Consider the following 20,429-nt stretch of genomic DNA (forward strand, 5'->3'; position numbering starts at 1 on the left):
CTGTCCAGAAAGAGCAGAGAAAAGCATATAACAGCCTTATTTAAAAAAAAAAAAAAAAAATTAAAAAAATTCCATTACTAAATGTACTTTGTCATCATCATATGGCAAGGTCCTTATGAGCATCCTTGGTTTTGGAATCACTTAAACCTACACTTGAGAGTGCATGAGCAGGAAGGAGTGAATGCATGTATGACAGAATGGAAAACAGGTTTTAGAGTGGAATAGGCCTCAGTTAACGTATTTACTTATTAAAAGAGCTTTTGTATTTTACATTGGAAACAAAGTACTTACTGGCAGGAGACCATGACAGTAATAAATCATAAACATAGAAAAATTAAAACATCTATTCAATATGGAAGTTTTAAAGCTCTTTAATAATCTGTGAAGATTATTAAAGATTATAATCTGATTTTCAGAGCCAGTCATAAACAATGAACTGAAGCGGTGAGTTTAAGGCAGCCTATGTAGCAGACTGGTGCTTCTCTCGCACTCTGCTTTGCTCCCCGCTGGCCTGACGAAAGCTGTGCTGCAACCATCCTCTCCTCACCCAAGATCCCTCGAGTACCCCTGTCTTCCTGTCTCTTCTTCACCTGCTTCCAACCCAAAAATCCAAGCACTGCACAAGCGGCTCTCCTTCCTTCCCCCAGCTTTGGAGAAAAAGACTGAGTGGTGCAAAACGAGAAGACAATGCCCAGCAAGTACCAGTAATTTGGTATTCCAGCTATACGTAACAGCGGCATCACCACAGCACCCACATACGAGACTCCACATCAAGATGCACAGCCAGAAATCAGCACATACATGTAGAAGCCTGCAGAGTAGCAGGAAAAACACACCAACAGTTTGGAGCACTGGAATCGCATGAAAGGGAGAACAGATCTTTGCCCATTAAGAACCACATACAACAGTTATGAGAGGGAAAAAATTTATTGGTCCTTTAGTTTTCCAATGATTGCTTGTATTACCTTCAGCAAATTCGTTCCAATATTACATACAAAGGCTGCCTTTTCGGCATTTGCAATGTTAGAGCTAGCTTAATATTCAATAGCAATGTAAGGAATAAAAGCAAAAAAAAAAATGTTCAAATTACTAGTGAAATACATTATTATTTTTTTTCCTACTTCAGCAAAACACTTGCGAAGAACTGGGTTCTGTGCACAGTACCCACCTCCCATGAAGGCGACCTGTATACTCACAGAAGGCACTTGGAACTCCTGAAGTTGGGATGTCAGGAAGAGGAGGAATCAGCTATCACTTGGATAACGATATGCTCATTTTTGATAAGTGCAACACTAGTATAAATTCAAACAGCCACAAAGCATTGAGATACAAAAACTTAGCTAGACATGCTAACTAAAGAGCTGCAAAGCTGGAGTACAGCAAATCCTTCGTGTCATGGTCCCCATTACTCATCGTCTCCACCACAGAGGAGCAGGAGGGCTTTCCTGTAGTCCCCAGATGTATCTTTCTGTTAATACAACAGACCAGTCACCATGAGTCACAACCACAGAAATGTGAAGAAAAGCAGCAGTCAAGGAGAACTCCAACAGATTATACATTTGTTCCACCCACAGGAAATCCACTTGGATGACTCTCCACTCAGGAATGACGCAAGGAAATTCTCTGTCTCTTATGGCAGAGCTATATTTACACAGGCAGACTTTGAGAAACACAAAAGAACTCGAAAAGCCTTACTAGAACTGAGCTACCCGCTGCATTTTAGAATCTATTTGTCTGTAATGAGCAAGTCTGGACAACAGAGAAGCCCAAAGCAACACTAAAAGCAGCACCTTGGACTGTGCAGGGTGCCCTTGCCATCACTTAGCCAGGCCCCAGCCTCGTTCCCTGGCTCCCATTAAAGGGAAGCTCTGCTACTGATTCTGCAGGACAGCTGCATGGGCCCAACCGACAGTGTCAAGAGCAACTCCACCCAGCCTAACCAGGAGAGCATAATGTCAGTAATAATAACAGAAATTTGTAAAAAGCAGCATGTAAAAATAAAACAAAATGCTGAAAAATAAATCCTAGGAAAAAAAGCATTTTGGCTTCAACTTCACAGCAACAGCTGGCTCTGGATTTCTTGCTGGCTCTTCCCCTTCCTGCTCCTTCCCATCCACTCAAAGGAGATGATGATTCAGACCGATTCCACAGTGAAATGCTTTCCACCTTGAAATGGTGCAAAAAGTTCCACCCCACTACCCAAGATTTAAACTTCAGCCTCACAATAATTCAGGTTCCCAAGCCCAAGATTATTCCTCTGGAGCCAGCACCCCCTCTGAAACACTGAAACTCAGTAGGAACCCAGACAAGAAAAAGGAAATGAGGCACTAGCTAAGAACAGCCTATGAGCAATTCTAATTGCAGAAAACCACATCTGCTCTCCCAGTGGAGAAAAACCTTTAGCCTCCCACAGGAAGTGTGCCCCATTTGATGCTGAGTGGTCCCTCACACAACTGCAGACCAGCCCCATGCTCCCAGAATGCACTGTGCTGCCCAGCTCCACTCCCACAGAAACCACCAGTGCCAACATCATCCCCGCCAGCCCCCTTTTCCCTCCCAGCAGAACAGTAACTGTACCTGAATCATCTGATGCAACGATTTTGCAAAATTCTTTCTGAATTCTTGTCTAATATCCAACAGATCAATTTCACTTCTTGAAACCATGACTCTGATCAGGGTATCATCATCAGTGCCAGCCCCCTAAAGAGAAAAATTTAAATAATATTAAAATACAAGTTTGTTCTGGAGAGATGCTGTAACAAAACATATACAAACAACCAAGATGCAACACTGAAAGCACCAAGTGCAACACTGGTTTCTCAAGACAGTCCTGCACTACATTTCTACTCCAAAACAGAATATCTGGAACAGCATCACAAGATGTTCACACAGCAGTGGGGAGAACAGAGACCACCAATGATGCAAAGTGCTCTAAGCCCTGGACTTCTACAAAGTGCTATATGGTCAGATCTCTTATTTCACATTTCATCTCACAGGCTTCAACCATGAAGGCCCAGATAAGTTTAAAATAATCCAGTTCCAAGTTTACACAGTGGAAGTAGCTGATCACCACAGACAGATTCACATGCCAATCACTCTTTGAGTGCAGAACTGCAATCAGTTCTGTAATTGGGTACCTAAATCACTGAATTGCAGAATCATTTTGGTTGGAAGAGAGCTTTAAGATCATCAAGTCCAACCATTAACCCAGCACTGCCAGGTCACCACTAAACCCTCAGTGCCACTAGTACAAAGCATGGAACATCAGACAGCAGGACACAGGCAGAGCAACTCATTCCACAAATTATCCAGCTGTTTGTTACCAAGGCAAACTTCATAAACCTTTTCCAACCACGCAAACATGCTCCACTTCTATTCATCTTCATGGCTTTAAAAGTCTGGAGTTCCTGACGTCCTGACCCCTCCTGCTCAGACAAGTCAGGCTCCACACAAGCTGAAGCAAGACACAATTTCCACATGCTGACCTGCTAATGCACCTCAGGGAAGGACTTGGCAGAGCCCCCATGATCATCTTCCGCCCAACATCCGGGGTCACTCAATCCTTCGACTGGGTGTAATATTCTTGGATTACACCTAAAAATGCCCTAAAACTGCTCACAAGTTACGCCGTGAGTCCAGTGGTTGCCGAGTAGGGTCTGACATTAGGGTCCAGTAAAAGCCAATCTCTGCCCCACCTAATCATGAAAGCAAACTCTGCTCATTGTAGAACTTTGTCAAGTCAAACTGATGAATTATAAATACAAACTCTTCTGCCTAAGTAATAATTTATGAACATCTTTCTTATCCAAAGTGCTCAATGATTATTTATATTAAAAACCTCTAATTAGGGATCTCACCAGCAGACAGGCCCCTCATAGTAGAAGTGTACAAGACTAAAACCTAGAGGAAAAGATGCTCTATTGCATTCTCTAAGAAATAAAAATTAATAAATAAGAAAAAAAAAAATAACCCTCTTCACACAGTTCAGCATACTGCATTAACATTTTGTCTTTTCTACCTGAATGTGATTTTAAATTGGTATGTATAAAAGCACTAAAGCAACTTTTAAAAATGCAGCTATCATTTCATCTCTTTTCACTCCTTCTCATGCTGACACCTCATCAACATAACCATCTGGTGATGAACACACTTCAAGAACTTTCAGCAAGAGCAAGGGAGGAATTCTTCAGGGATGCTGATAATTTGCCTGAAAACAACAGACTACTACCTCAGTTTTAATTACTATTAGCCACTGTGAGTTAAAAATGCAGTTTTCCCTGCTTATCTCTTCCCATCCAAGGGAAGGCAAAGCCAACAGCTGTGTTGTGGAGTTTTCCCTTCTCTAAACAGGATGGAAAGTTATCTAATCGTTTCAAAGATAACTACATCTTCAGTTTGTAGATACTCATCTCCAAAACAAAAGAGCACAAAGTCACAACCCTTCTGCAGATGCTAAGGGGTACAGCATCCTGCTGGCATTCACAGGGGAAGCCGAGCTGCAGACGGAGGGACAGGGAGCGGGCTGGTAGCTGGGGAGATGGGGAGGAGCGTATGGAACCCACATACGTACCTTCATGGAGTAATACAGCGTCTCGGCAAAATAGGCAGGCACACTTCGGACACATTTCACTGAAAAAAGGCAAAGGGTTAAATTACTGCTCGCTGTTTCACTGTCAGACAAGGTGTGTGCTCTCCTGGATGGCTCAGTTACAGCCTCTCCTCTCCTACGGTGCTCTGGGTTCCAGGGGTCAGAATGCACCACACATTTCTAGCAGGGAAGAGACTCGGCTAATCAAATCCTACTCCCCGTCTATGCCATTGTTCTGAAGGAGATACCAGGAACACAAATGAGGGCAGAGTTTTGTCTCACTTTCTGGTTGAGGTGCACATGACCCACATAATGCAGTTCACCACCAGCCCCCGGCCCACTTCTCCCCCACCTACTAAAGGAAGAAGAAAGGCCTGTTGTCTAGACACAAAAACAAATCCTGGGTGATTAGCCTGAAAAAGGAATGACTTTTTCATGCCGCTTCTTGTAACAGCTGCAATTTCAGGAGGCCTGGGAGTAAATGAAGAACCCCACTTCTAGATCCACTTACCAACTGCCAAAAGCAGCTTCTCCAGATCACCGGAGGTTTCACGGTCAATGGTCTCTTCAATTTGGAAGCCAGAAATAGTCATGTATTTGTCAAACACTGCAAAACAGAAAGGCTGCTTGGTCAGGTGTGCAGCCAGCATTTCTCCCAGGGTCCACCTCGGGACAGGCTAAGCCATCTGCAGCTCATTTCCCACAGCCCAAACCCTACTGTCCACTCAGTCTTCCTCTGTCCTATTTTAACTACCCATTTCCTGCTAGAGCAAATTCCTCTATCTGGGGATGAACAACCCCACCTGGAGGTCAACCAGCTGGAAAGCAGATTTGCAGAAAAGGAGGTGGGGGTCCTGGTGGACACCAGGTTGAACATGACCCAGCAATGTGCTCTTGTGGCAGAGCTGGCAAATAGTGCCCTGGGCTGCATTAGGAGTGCTGACAGCACGTCAAGGGAGGCTCACGCTCTTCGCAGTGATGCCCTGTGCCAGGACAAGAGGCAGTGGGCACAGGAGGTTCTCTCTGAACATCAGGAGACACTTTTTTCCTGTGTGGGTGACTCAGTTACTGGCACAGTTTGTCCAAGGAGGTTGTAGAGCGCTTGGAGATGTGCAAAAGCCACCTGGATGGTCAGCCTGCTCTAGGTAGCCCTGTTCAAGCAGGGTTGAACAAGGTGACCTCCAGAGGTCTCTTCCAACCTCAGCCGGTCTGTGACTCTGTGAACGCATCCAGTGAAAGGGTGCAGGGAGAAGAGGGACAGGGGAAGAAGGGAAGCTTTAGGAAATGATAAGCATTTTTACCCAGGTATGCCTCTTATTTAGCCTGAATCTAAGATCTTATCTACACTGGGCTACTACCTGAAATTAACTTCACACAAACTGGCCTTTGTGTTCATGAATGTCTGTAAGAACTGAGTTTTCAAAGAAATCTTATATTCTTAAAATTCTAAGCAGATGCTGAGTGCATCAAAACAAACTTTAAGATGACTTTAATGCAAATAACCGTAAAAAACTAAACAGTAATATTGCAAAACAAATTACCTTTGGGAATCTAAATGAACTCAAGGATTCAAAAAGGAAACAAAAAGATTGGAGAACCAAAGGAAAACTGACTGGTCATTATATCCAATGCCCTAAGCAGCTTGGGCAAACAGACTCGTAAGGAGACGGGCGGGGGGGGGACAGACACTGTTTCTTTATTAACACCTAATAAAATGTGCACCTATAAAAGGGCTGATCCTTTCAGGGCTGGATCTCCATCAGGTTATGATGACTCACAACAGACTCTCAGCATCACTTCTACTGCCATGAGCTCTTTCAGAAGGGAAGATACATAAATAAGCATGTAGAAGGAAACACCCCAGCTGTCCCTCAGATCAACTGCACCACTCCTTCAAGCAGGGGATCACTGCTGCTATGGGAAATGGTATTACAGGAAACTAAATTTATTAAAAAAATACCAGGGAGAGGTGATTAAAGATTTCTGACCATTTCTACCACCAGCTGGGTAATACTGAGACTTCGGGCACACACAGACCATACTACCTACCCCTCCTTAAATGGGAAACGCTTCGAGTTCCCAGGATGGTGATGAACTTCTCTTCATCTGTTCCCCATTTCAGCTCCCCAGCTCTAAACAAAACCTGTTGTACATTCAAGAGATCAAACCAGCAGCATTTGTTAGTGTCCACACACCCTGTTGAAAAGCTCTGTTTATCTCACTCCAAGGAGTGTTAAACTTAGAAACAAGCTACAGCTGGAGGGAAGAAAAAAAAAAAAGTAAATTGCTTAGCACTGAACTGACTTTAGAAAGAAATAAATGATAAATCCTGGAATTGACTGTGAAAGCATTTACATGCTTAAGGCCCTAAAATTGACTGTGTGCATAGTCCCTTTCATAGGCCTTGAAGTTGAAACTGTGATTATACAGAAGATAATTCTCAATACTTCTGCCTTTTTTTTTTCCTTCCTCTTTTCACATCAAACTAGCAAAGCTTTATTACATGATGACTCATCAACATGAGAACCATGCTAACTTGGCCCAGGAGGAAGTTTTCCAAAAAGGAGGGGAAGATGGATTTAAAAGCTCTTGGAAACACAATTTGTGAGCTGATAAATTCTTAGTCCTAGGAAACCAGATTTTAATAATTCAATTGTTTTGGCATATTCATTGTTCTTCAGGCAAGTCTTTCCTCAACACAATGACTGAGCTGTTACCAGCATTTAGGAGAGTAAAGCACTTCCAAAAGCTGGAATAAGTAACGGGAGGGGGAAAATGAGTGGGAGCAAAAAAAAAAAATAATCAGAAAATGAAATTAAATCTTTTTTTCCTGACACTCAGAAGCTTTTTTCAGATTATGCTAAATGCTATTTAAGGGGAAACATTTGTATGTATCATAGCATACAGCATTTTTTCTCCCTCCTCACTGAGCAGAGGACAAGCAAACGGGTTACCAGCTATATTCAGGCAATCAAATATTTCCTAGAAAAATTCCCACAAACACATCTGCTGCATAGCAACACTGCTGGCCATTTGTCTGTCCATAATGCAAAACCTGAAGGGGAGGTTATGGACTTCCTATTTCTGTTTGTCCCACAGTTCTATTCAGGAGACATTTGTGAATGCTGTGTGCTCTTTTTCAGTATTAACAATACAAAAGGGTGGGGTTACAAAACCCAGCTGTTAAGGCACTGCAAGGATTTTTCGTTCAAATAATATATGCTAAGCTCATCAAACAAATACCAGCACTCTCCAACAAACATGAAGTGCCAGCACAGCATTTAGAAATGCCAGGAAGGTATTTATTTAGAGATACTAGAAGTTGTGAGTGGCATTTCCTGCCTTGCTGCTGTGAAATACCCAAAATGTATATCAATTGCATAATTTCACAAAGCATCTTCTAAAAAGTTAGGCTTTCTCCTTCAGGCATTCTCAGAAAAGCCTTGCAAGGTCCCCATATGTCCATACTATCTCACAGCATGAGCACCCATTCTCCAACTGCTTTAATGTTTAGTCATCACAGACCAAAATAAAAAAAAAAATTAAAGATCATCACTGAGCAAAAAGGTTCCCCTCTAATGCATCAAATCATTCCCAGAACATCATATTGAACAAAAGTAACACTGGGAAGCCAGAAACAGTCTTGCATTTGCACAGTCACATACCTCAATTCTGACCGTCTGTACCTGGCAATAACAATCAGAAAACGCTCTGCATCTGTTCCAGCTATGTTAGATGTTGAATATGAAGATATCGATAAAGAGAAATGCGACAGAACAGTTCTCTGCTTGGGTTCCAGCTCAAGACAAATGTACACAGCAAGACACAGAGACCATCTAGAAAATCAAGACTTTTTCAACATTTGTGTATGGTGCCTCCTAAATTTGGATGCTCGATTAAATTCAGTTAAAGGGGTCAAAAGGAACCTATGTACCTTCCAAGGCCTGTGGTTCATAGGTTTCCTCAATTTTGTAAGGCCAGCTAAAGGCAAGACTGACTCAATTTCATCAAACAGTCTAGTTCATGATTTAAACATTTGCCTCACTGATTTTCAAGCTCCAGTTTCCACAGGATTAACTTTCATAACAGGAGAACAAAGTTTTCTGAATTTACATAACAAAGGACAGGCCTGTACCACTACAATACATTCTGTCGGATCTGTCTCTCCATCTTGCCCTGCTATCAGAAGAATGTTTTCTTGTTCTGGTGTTCTGCTTTTCCTCCTTGTCACCTCGAACAATCCATAGATTTTCTTTCATCTCAACTGACAATTTATCAAGGGAAAATGTCTAGCCCAGAGTTACTTGAAATAACTGACAAATATGCAGTAAATGAGTTCTGTAATCCATTGACTGGAATACTGACCACCACTACAGCAAAGCCAACAGCATCCAGCCAGAGACCGCATCAAGCACCAACTAATCGCTGGTTTTCCTTTCCACAGGTTTAGTGATCAGTGACAATGTCATGGACAATATTCAGGGCAGTGTGTGAGTCCCTATGAACTCTTTAAAGGCCATTCTTAGACTGTGTAAAAGCACAGGGAAATGTATGAAGAAACACACAGAGAAACACGACAATTTCTCTCTCACATCTGAATTTTAGCTATATACTCTTTTTGCAAGATAATTTGTAAAAAAGGTCCAAAACCCAAGTCCCTCACTCACCTGAGCATCCTGCTCAACAAGACTCTCATCAACTCTGCCATCAGGATCTCTGTTTGCCTAAAGAGATTTTAAAACTCATTAAATAGAAGAATCAGAAGTTGAATCAAAAACCAACTTATCAGTTACACTAAGCCTGTAAGAGTTAGTGAAAAGTCAACACCTAATGCATCTTCTCCAAAATAATTTTTTTTTTTCCTTTCTGCTTGCATGTGTCTTTGTGAAACAAACGTTCTCCCGTTGCCGTCAAAACCCCACACAGCTGGCATCCTGCTACACCCATGAGCATCACAGAAGCTCTTCAGCTCAGTGATGTGGAAATGACCCGTAGCAGAGCTCAAGGCTGACCCTGTGAGTCAGGATTCGTTTGGTTTCAGAACCAGTCCTGCCCATCTCCAAGTCTATCTAGAATCCCAGCTCAGTTAGCAGGAAGTGACAAGTGTACATCAGGCAGAGTGAAAAATCACACACACGTCTGCACACAAAGAGATACTGACCTGCAGCAGCACCACCAGCAGTCTCTGAAAATGGCCTGATGTTTCTCCTGTGATCTTATCCTCCAAGTTGGCCTCATACTCTGCAAAAGAGCCAACACCCATTCACCACCTCACAGACCTCCTCACTATTTTGAGGATAAAGCAAGGAAAAGGAAAAAGTTAATGTGACTCACAGCTTGTAGAATCATTTATCAGGAACAGCTTTAACAACTCAGGATATATTCTGCTGACACTTATTACCTAACATTCTTGTAATAGAGGTGAAAAACAGCATCTCACACCTAACATCAGGAGCAGACCGCTCAAAATATTTTGAAATACAAGGTGACATGCACAGATTCAGGTCTTTAAGGAAGTGAAGAGCATGTAGATCTGCAGTTATACTAAAACATGGCAGTCTCGCTGCCGTACAGCAACTGTGAGCCCAGGAAAGTCTAGTACGGAGACACTTTGCCCTTGGAGATACTAAGTTTTGCCTAGAACTATTAAGACACGGGGATTTCTTGTGTGGCAGGGATCTGCAGTCATATTTTTGTTGACAATCTGAACTCTAGTTTCTTTCGATATGAAGTTTTGCAACACAGCAGAACAAAATCCCACTTCCTGGACACATCCATCAGTTCAGACAGACTTTATTTAAAAGATGAGCCAAACTGATATTAAGAGAGCTGAATGGAGACCCTAAAACTTTATTTTATACAGAAAATTACCTTGCATATAAACCTGTTTAATATTCTGCACTTCTGCAGGTGTTCTGGAGGCAAGAATTTCAGTCAGCACTTTCTCATTGGTTCCTGCTCCCTACAGGGGTGCAAGCATAAATCAGTTCATGGAATAATAAAAAGAATTCCCTTTGACAGTCAAAAGCAACTATCAGCTTACACGCCTGGATCAAACAAAGAAAAATTATTTTCTTCTTTCTGCTATATTTTAAGAGTTTTGGAAATCATTTCTTCACCAGCAATGATTTTTACCCTTGCAACACTGAAATACAGTACTGTGTATTTTCTGCTTCAGAGTGTTATTTCCAACCTTTCCTGTACGGAAAATACAAATGCAAACTGTGTACAGAGATATCCAGGTGGATACAGAGATACCCAAAACACAAAGCTGCCAGATTACATGTAATCATTTTTGAAAATACACATTGTTTCAAGAACATGTCTGCTCAACAAGTGAGGCAGGGACTGTTGGATTACTTCTAATCTAAGCAGCAGCAGTGAAAATTGATAGGACAATGTTGTGCACAGACTGGATGCTCTTCTCCAAGTCGTTATCTGATGCTTCAGTCTCTGCTCTCACACCTTGATTGCTGTTACCCACCTTGGCTGAACTGCAGCTAGTATCGACCTTCTCTGTGTGCACACATCCTCTGAAATCCCATGAACTTGTGTTTAATATCAGCTTTTGTTAGTGACAAGAACAAAATCGCTCTTGTTTGACTATCTCTACTTTCCCTCCTACGCCCATCTGTTCTGTCATTTCCCAGATGTCAGTCTTTGACTCCTAAGTCAACAAGGGGAGCTTGGGCATACATTTTTTCCTTTTAGTCAGCAAGGCCTTTATCAGTTTCTTTGTCAGGTGCTATCTCTCCTTCCCCCACTGCATATAAAGACACTACAGAAAATGTCCAGGATTAACATTTCGGTTGTCTGAGATACTATTTGCTGAGTCATCGGTTCATGAGCACTAGCCTGCACTGTTGACCAAAGCCTACATATTAACCAGTTGGTCATCAAGGACCTTGAGAGTTTCTGTGTGTCACCCAACCAAGCACTACCTGACACTAGACAAGTTCAATGTCCTCTAATCATTTGGTTCTATGAATAATCCAAGGACTTCCAATTCCTAAATTTCCGTAATCCCTCAGGGGCAAAATACTCCCTAGCTTGAGCAACAGTCATGAGAAGACAAACAAGTATCAGTCACACTTCAGTGAAATGCCTTGTACTCATCTGCAGCTTATGCATACAGCTGGACAGCCATAAAATCTAGGCTGCTGAGAGCAGACAAATCCACTGTCCACTTGACTTCAGCACTGCACTTTAGCTGCAAAAATACTTAAAAGCAATATGCATATCTTGTCGTGTTCAAATCAGAAGGAACAAGTCTCATGCTATGGAGATTTTAAGATGCATCTACAGCAACACTGTTTTCTAAAGATTACATAGTTTCTCATGAAAATAGTTTCACAGAAAACATTCCACAGATCAGATTTCTAAACTACGTCTGATGAGTTATTAGGATGAATAAGAAATCAGCCAAAGTTATGGCACTAGCAATAACAGCAGATATATAACATTACAATTTTTAAAAGAGGGAAAACAGGCTTTTTCTATTAGCATTCCCCTTACCAATCAAAAGTTCACTCCTTAAAAAAAAAACACCAAACACATTTCATATGATGTACTCCTTTCCATGACTACTCTTACCTTGATGGCATGCTTCAGGGCGTGAGCATCAAAAATGTATGCTGGTCTCATCAAAGATACCATCAATGTTTCAAATTTGCCAGTAAGTTCCGATTTCAGGTCGTCTACAAGATCCTAATGCAGAACCAACAGTGCTCTAATGAACAAGGACTAACCACTTCAAACGGGTACATGTGTTTGTAAGCTAGAAGACTCCAGAGACATGAAAAACCACAAGGGATGGGGCTCTTTTTGTTTTAATTGGTGCCTGAACTGAAACAAATGGAGCCAAATAATGCAGGAGAAGATGGGCCTCTGGAAAATGTGTAACATCTAGGGACATGGTTTCGTGGTGGACTGGCAGTGCTGGGTTAATGGTTGGACTGGATGATATTGAAGGTCTCTTCCAACCAGAACAATTCTAGAATTCTATGATTCTATATTGTGGAGTTTGGTTGTTTTGTTTTTCCAGTATAGAAGTTCTTAAAACCCTACTTGTTCCCTGCACTTGCTATTTGAAACAAAGGTTACTCAGCTAGAATAGTAAAGGCTCCAGCAATGCTGGAACAAAGAAACAAGCTCTTAGCTTTCAGCTCACTTGTGGCCTTATCTACCAATATATTTGGGGTTGTTCTCTCCTATGGTTATTAGCCTGCTTTATTTCTGTCACATTTTATACCTCTAGAAAATTGTTTTCCTGTTATCACCTTACATCGCAGATCTTGCATCAAACTATTTGATAACTCCTTCCACACTGAGCACAAATTCAGTATTAGAAGTGTACTAGCAGGAAACTACAGGAGCTTTTACACAAAAACCCATCTAAGGCACATTGGACTGAAATACAAACAAAGGGAGTAACTTCCTTGTGCTAACCTAAAAGGAGTACTCTCATCCAGTCAGCAACTAAGGATATGGCAGAGTGGGGAGATGGGGAGAGAGAAGCAAAACTAGATTTAATTCAAGGGAACTTTTTACGAGGTGGCGATGAACGCGCCTCACAGTTTCAAAAAATCATTGTAGGATACATTCAGCTCATTTCTAGAGTTTTCTTCTCACCCTGCCAAATAAGGTTTTAAAGGCAGATGCAATTTCTTGCCGCTGAGCGTTGTTTCTGCTGGTAAGGATCTTCAGAATAGTTTCTTCATCAGTCCCTGAAGTTGGCAAGAACAATGAGTTACAAACACTATTTGACAACAGGCTGAGGTGTATCCCATTTCCCTTCTCCCTTCCTTCTGTTTCCTTCTCACAGCCAGCCTCAAAGAAAGTAGCATGTGAGGATTTGTTCTCACAGGGAGGTTTTGGGGCAGAGAGCTACAGTGTGAGTTTACAGACCACCCGTTAGCCTAGATCCTTGCTGTGTGCTAGTATTCTTTATTCACAGCACCTGTAAGGTGCCTACGCACTTCCAGGCCGAGGGGGCTGTCGCACACTTCCCAAATTCAGAGCTTCTCCTCTACTTTCAGAGCTCTCCAAGTTGCCACCTGTAAATCCCTAGTCCAGCTTACTATGCCACAAAACTATGTGCAGAGAAGCCTGTGGAGTATCCATTTTTAGTGGGGAATGTGCAAACCGCCTTCTTTTGTCCCTTTATGCTAACCTAAAAATAAACACCCTTGAGAGCAGCACAGTCAAAACCAGGACACACCCAGACTCAGGCAGTCCTGGGATTGTCATTCCAAAGCATGTAGGCGCATGTCCTACTCTGATCTGCTGATACCAAAAACTGAGTTCAGAAAGGGTGTTGTCAAAGAAGCGAGCACCTTTTCCTTTTTGTAAAATAAATTATCCTTACCCATTCCCTTCATGGCCTTACGAAGAGCTTCTGCATCAGCTCTGGCATCAAAGGGAGAGAAGGCTGTCACGGTGCCTCTTGTGTACTAAAGGGGGGAAAAAAAGGGTGGGGGAAGAGGGGAAAAGCCATGAAATAGGATATAGCATCTTCCGGTTCTCCATACATGAGCTCAGACTAAATCTGATTCAACAATCAAAAGAAGACAGCATTTTTCTCCCAATTGTTTGACTAAATGGCAGCCTGTGGGTATCTGAACACAGCTCACTCAGAAGGTACCCTATGGGGTCACTCAGCAGTACAGCAGCTACAGTTCAGTTCAGCTTTATCTACATAATGGTAAACATTTGCAGCATGGGCATTTACAACACTGGAGTCTGAATGCAGGAAAATTAACTAAGAAATTATCATTTGTTAAAAGCAGTTTTGGAAATTAGTTGCACAAATCATATATTCTAGAAAAGCCACACAAGTATCCAAGAAACTTCTGGAAATAAGAATTTCCTCTCCTCAAGAAACACCTACTGTGGCTCTCAACCATCACCACACTGATTTTTTACCATCATGCTGCAACCAAGACCTACTGAACTCTGTAACAACTTTCAGTTTTTCACCAGGTTTCTTTTGACATAAGCAACTTTTTACTCAAGTGATTCAGCTATATTAGTCATAGTAGTTTACAGCTGAAAAAAAAATAACAGTTTAAACATACGGATCAAAGATCAGCCTGTCCAAACACAAAAATAATTCCACTACATTTCTACGGAACATGGCTTTTCAGGGACTTCCTCTGGGTCAAACACAAAGGGATATTCATCACCCTTATGGAAAAGTCTTGCCTGGATTTAAACATGAGAGTTCAACAATATGTATGTGTATAGCACAGTGGTTAATTTAGAAACCACAAAAATTGAGCACTGGTCAAAACGGGAAACGACTAGGGTTGGCAAATAGGGAGTTTTTCCCAACAGCCAGAGAAGAGAAATTTCATGCAACCATCACTGTACAAAAGTAGTAATCAGCAGGCAGGGCATTTTTCCACCCTCAGGATAGACATAGAATGTTTACCCTGAAACATTCTGCTTTTCCCATTACAAGCAAGTTTTTAGGCAGTGCTTCAAACGTAGGCACAGCAAGATGTACTTACTGTCATTTTCCTAGCTAATTCCAAAGGCTGTTGTGAAAAAAAAACTCTCAAGGATTTGGGACTCAGTTTTGTAAGCTGAATTTATTTTGGTAAAACAGAGAAAGACTAAAGAGCCTCTGTATTCCTCCTCCTGCCTTATTACCATGCCAGTCAGCATGGGGTTATTTAAAATTATGTTCCCTGCTGCTGTGTTTCAGATTGTCTTAACATAACTAATATTACAGAACTACCGCAATTCTCCTTTGGAAACAACCGATAGTCAACAGCTCTTTTAGCAAATAGTTACTGATCTTTCAGTTAAAGTTTTCCTTTTATTATCTTGTTAGGAGCAAGTGGAATTCTCCTTCACAATCCCCACGTCTTGTGACAATGGCCCAGCATTCCTCTGTGGCTGTTGTGGACAACCTACATGGGAACACTAAATGTTAAATTAGATCTACCTCTGCATCATCCTTCTCTTTTCTGTTAACCAAGAAGAATCTTTCCACAACGCTCTTTTCCAGAGCACAGTGTGGAAAGCTTCAGCTAAGCTGTTCCTGAAATTCTGCCTCAGCAGCTGTAGTCTGAAAGTTTTCTCGATGTCCCAGCACCACTTGCATTCCAGGCATTCTCCTCTGACGCCCAGCAGTCGTTCAGTGGATTTTGACTACCTACCTGCCACTACCCCCCTGCGGCAGCAGCTGAGCTGCACCCAGCCTGCAAAGCAGCAATAGTGCTGCAGCTCCACCGTGCTGCAGAACAAAATCCACCTCCTCTGGGTACCGCAGAGACGACAGCTCCAGACCCCCAGCTACATCACCAGTTCCCTGGCTACCACGCGCCAGTGCAGACAGAGCACAACCACAGCAGGGGCTGTTAGTACGAGACAAGCCTGGGGAGGGTTTTGCAGGCCTGAGTCCAGCCTACAGTCTAACTGCCTTCAGAAGCCACGTGTGGGCAGATGTGACCCTGACAGTAGTTGGCCCACCACTGGGCAAGTGTCAAGCCATCCCTTTCACGTCAGACACCCACCCACCTAGCATCTTAGAGCACTGCAGTGGGGCCAGTGATCAGGGTGAGGCAGGAAATACTCAGGCACGTCGTGTTTAACAACCACAAACATGTCTAAAACCCTCCAGTGTCCAAAAGCCCCCGTATTAGCTATGCCAGTCCCAATTTCTCATTCACAAAATCAACAGGCAGTGGCAGAAAGCTCTGCAGTGGTAACGAACTCAGTCCATGGAGGGAAGAGCTGTCTCCTCCTCCCCAAACATGGCACCTTTGGCCAGAGAAAGAGGGCAAGCACCTGTACTAAACCACCACCACTGCCAGAAGCACTGAAGTCAATGGAAGGTCTGAAACTGAAGCTACGAATAAGGACATTTCTAAGAAAATAATAGGTGCATACTAAAGAGCCCCTGACAAAAGCCAGGAGCTCACGCCTCAGCCAGCACAGCTACAGTTAGTGTTATGTGGGGTTACTAGATGACCTTTGAAGGTCCCTTCCAGCCCAGACATTCAATGTTTCTATTAAATCAACAGATTCCTGCAGGTGGACCACAGCGCCACACCTGCTGTGCCATCCTGACCCAGTATGAAAAACGGTGAACGGAAAGACAACTATTTGATATTTATTTACAAGCTTCAGAACTTTTTGTAGAGGTAAATACCATACTCCCAGTATCTCTAAGAAGGTTCCTTGCCATTTATGCAAACAGATACACAATGATGCTACAGTCTCACTGTTTGTTTTTACTTTGGTTATTAAGTTTTCCACTCAGAAGAACCCAAAACACATCAACAGAAAGGAGAATAAAAATAGTCTTTGACAGAAATCCTTTTGTAATGTTTTGAGGGAATGATCCCTCACTAAGTAGCAATACCCTACAATGGGCAGTAGGATATAAACAGAAGCACAACACACAGGATCCCAACAGAAGGAATATCACAAGATTTTAACACCCCAAACCCACCCACATTCTTTTCTCTCTGCATTCCCCAATACACTGACTGTCCTTAAGCAATCCTGGACAGTGCAAGAGCAATTTGTGACTGTACACTTGAAATAAAGAGCAGCTTCCATCTTCTCCAGACACCTACCAGTGAGACCAGCAAAGCCCCTAGAAACTCAAAATCAGCATGATGTTCAGGAAAGGCAGAGAAAAAAAAAAGAAAAACCCAGAAATACGTCAAAGCAGGAGATGATCTTGCTTTGAGTTTATGCCTCTCCAAATGAGGAAATTCACATTCTCTGTTATTTTTGTTTATTCTGCTCCACAAAAAAAGTTTGCAGAAGGAGAAGATACAATCTCATCAGGAGAGATGTTTCTAATCAGCACCTTCCAGCTAAATTAACTCCTCCTGGGAGACATCACAATTCGATGTCACATGGCCACATATCCTGGCAACGCACTATCTGTAAGATCAACAACAGTCACCTAACGAGGTTCCTTTTAATTTTTCCCACCAAGCACAAAACAAATGCCCCACCCACGAGACCCATATTTAGCCACTGTTAGACACAAAACATTCATTATCATCAAACAAAAGACCACACTTGAAGTGATTCAAGTAGCTCTGTACCCACTCATAAGTTCTGAGCAGTCAGATTCCCCACAGATGAGGAGCTGCCACCTTTCAGAATGCTGCTCTGCAGCATGAAACGTAGCATCCCATCAGTTTGTCACTGGGAAGCCCAGTGTCTAGTGCAGAGAAGGGGGTACATGCCTTTTGGGGGATTTAAAGCAGCTCTCTGTTTACAAGATGGCACAGGAAAACCATGGAGAGGTAATAGCAGAAATGGAGGATGTTTACCCTCACACAGGTTGTCAAACAGAGAAGGTGTGCTGTTTTCAGAAGACAGAACAGCACCCAGCTCTCATGCTAGAATAAATGAATGACTGCCTTAAGATTTCTTCCATGAGATGAGCTGTCCTGCAGATAAAGCACCACAGCACTAACTGGTAAACTGAAAGCCCTCTTGGCCATTGAGGACCACACAGAGACCTCAGTTGACACTGTGCTTTACACCATCTAAGAAATACAGAATTACTTCATGACGTCCTTACTAAAATTTCAAGGGTGGCAGGATGCAAATCACACTAAGTGCATTAATCAGCACAGAACTGATGTAAGTGTGCAGCTATAGAGACACCTCTACAAAACACCTCCCTAAGTTTAGTCATGCTTCAGACTGTCCACTTAAACGGAAGGAGTGAGCTCTGGTCAGCAGACTACATTCACATCTGCCTCACTAAATTTAAACTCCTGAAAAAAATGGAATTACACAACATCTGTGTTGACCTCTGAGTCAGTACACCATGGAGATACCAAAGATAGGAAGGAGAGAAAGGAAAAAAAAAAAAAACAAAACAACAACAAGGTGGGGACAGGAGCGAGGGAGAAGATGAGCGCAAGCAACAGGAACCAATGTAGGGACATCTGCAAAAACCCCCACAGAACCCATCTTCACAAATCACCTCTGCAAAACCACAAAGCTGCTTAGAACTGAATTCTGAAAAAAAGTGTTTGTGCTTTGGAACATGAGACAATCATCTGAAGCACCACTGGAGTTGGTGGCACTACTCCTGTGCCCCCCGTCACATATACACCTTGGCAGAACAGGAACTCCAGATACAGGGCACAGCAGCCACACCCTCACCAGCACCCAGCAACCCTTTCCTGGCTCTTTACAAATGGATACAGAAAATACTCCCAACTTCACATTCAGGGGAAATCTGCAGACCAAAACTGATCAGTCTGCAGCACACAAGCAGAAAACATTCTCATTGCTTTCTTCCTAGGTTTCTGAATCAGCAAACATGGGGCAGCGTTTCCAAGGCAGCTTGTTCACCAAGCAGCAGGAGATGGGACCACGTGCACCTATGCATTAAAACCACTACACGTATGGATCTGTGGGGAAAGGCAGCTCCACTGCTTACCATCGCTTCATGGCCCAGCAAAACTTAAGAGACCCGCCATGAGGAGCAGAGTTTACTCTTCACCTTCTTTTTTTATTTTTGTAACACTAATTACAGGCTACCAAGCTTTGACACTACCACTCTTTCAGGGCTGCATAATCATGCAGGCAAAGAATACTACTGAAGTGAAAGGCAGCCCTCAGAACGTGGAAGTTGGAGGACAACGCCTACCTAGTACGAGACCTCATCACTCCAATGACTTCAGCCTACCACAATCCACCACAGTTTGTAACCCAGCCCCAAAAGTTACCTCAGGCAGCAGAAAATTCCACTACGTGAGCACAAGGGTAACTGGTTTGCTCTAGCGTAGAATGAAATGCTCCTTTTACAAAGACAAAGAATTCAAAGTTTGTGTCTCTCTGAAACAGATGAGAACTGCAAATTTTCATGCTTTCAAGGCCTTCAAGCCTGTAAGCAATGCTACATGGACCAGAATAAAAGGCTGTCCCAGGAGATCTGTCTGGTCAGATGCCCCACACTGCCATGGGTAGGGGTCCCTGTTTTCCTAAGATGTACCCTACAAAGCAGGCCTGATGTTTAAAAGAAGAAAAATCTTCTCTTTCCCCCTCAGAAAAAAAACAACCCAAAACTTTAAGGATTTAGTGGAATACTATTAAAAGTAAAAACTTTTTTTTAAACGAGGCATCTTTTCTTTCTTTCTTTCTAAACTAAATCCAGACAGAATGTGAATAAATATTGACAGAAGTGTTAAGACACCACTAATCACTGCCCTCATTAGGTTAAAATAACAAAACTGCTACATTAAGGAGCAACTACCCTGACCTTTGTAAGGCACTCACACACTTTTGCTTCCCACAGCAGTCCAAAACGCATAAATAACCCATTAAACTCTTACTTTACTTTTCAGAGGGCATTTGATGCAACTATAGAAATAAACGCTGGAGTCTGCCCCCGTTTTCCAAGCCTTCATCCAGGCTCAAACCACAGCGACGCAAGGGCCGCAAAAAAAAACACCCAGATGAAACAGTGCACTATAGCTAAAAGAATTCCAGAAAAACTGCGGTGAGACAGGGGAAAGTGGTGATGGAGTACCGGGTCCCCAGCCTCCATGGGACACAGCCACGGCGGCGTTTTTTTCTCCTTCCTCCTCCACTGGAAGAAGCCTCCACCCAGGCATAATATAAACACAGACTCCTCAAAACTTGGACAAATTAGTGGAAACTAGAGAGGGAAAAGGAAAAAAGAAAAAAAAACACACACCACAACACCACGTAGTGCGTGATGTGTGCCTCGAGCTGCTTTCCGCTGCCCCCTCCCCGACTCCCCAGGCTCGGGGACGGGCTGGTTTAGAGCAGACAGAAAACAAATCAGTGAGGAGTAAAAGTGAGGAGACACCTAAGAGAGGGTGTC

General features: G+C 42.7%; 1 protein-coding gene across 1 annotated transcript; it reads right to left on the reverse strand.

Moving 5' to 3' along the window:
• Positions 1-1,121: 1,121 nt before the first annotated feature.
• Positions 1,122-17,999, reverse strand: ANXA5 (annexin A5). The gene is made up of 12 exons (XM_008943799.1): positions 17,983-17,999; positions 13,956-14,032; positions 13,220-13,314; positions 12,182-12,295; positions 10,460-10,550; positions 9,750-9,829; positions 9,256-9,312; positions 6,638-6,731; positions 5,100-5,195; positions 4,571-4,629; positions 2,578-2,700; positions 1,122-1,468 (listed from the first exon to the last, which is right to left on the reverse strand). The coding sequence occupies exons 1-12, from the start codon at positions 17,997-17,999 to the stop codon at positions 1,406-1,408; spliced, it is 966 nt and encodes a 321-aa protein (XP_008942047.1). The 3' UTR covers positions 1,122-1,405.
• Between the last annotated feature and the right edge of the window lie 2,430 nt (positions 18,000-20,429).

The sequence above is a fragment of the Merops nubicus genome, unplaced genomic scaffold (assembly GCF_000691845.1).
Source record: "Merops nubicus isolate BGI_N331 unplaced genomic scaffold, ASM69184v1 scaffold6967, whole genome shotgun sequence".
Taxonomy (NCBI): Eukaryota; Metazoa; Chordata; class Aves; order Coraciiformes; family Meropidae; genus Merops; species Merops nubicus.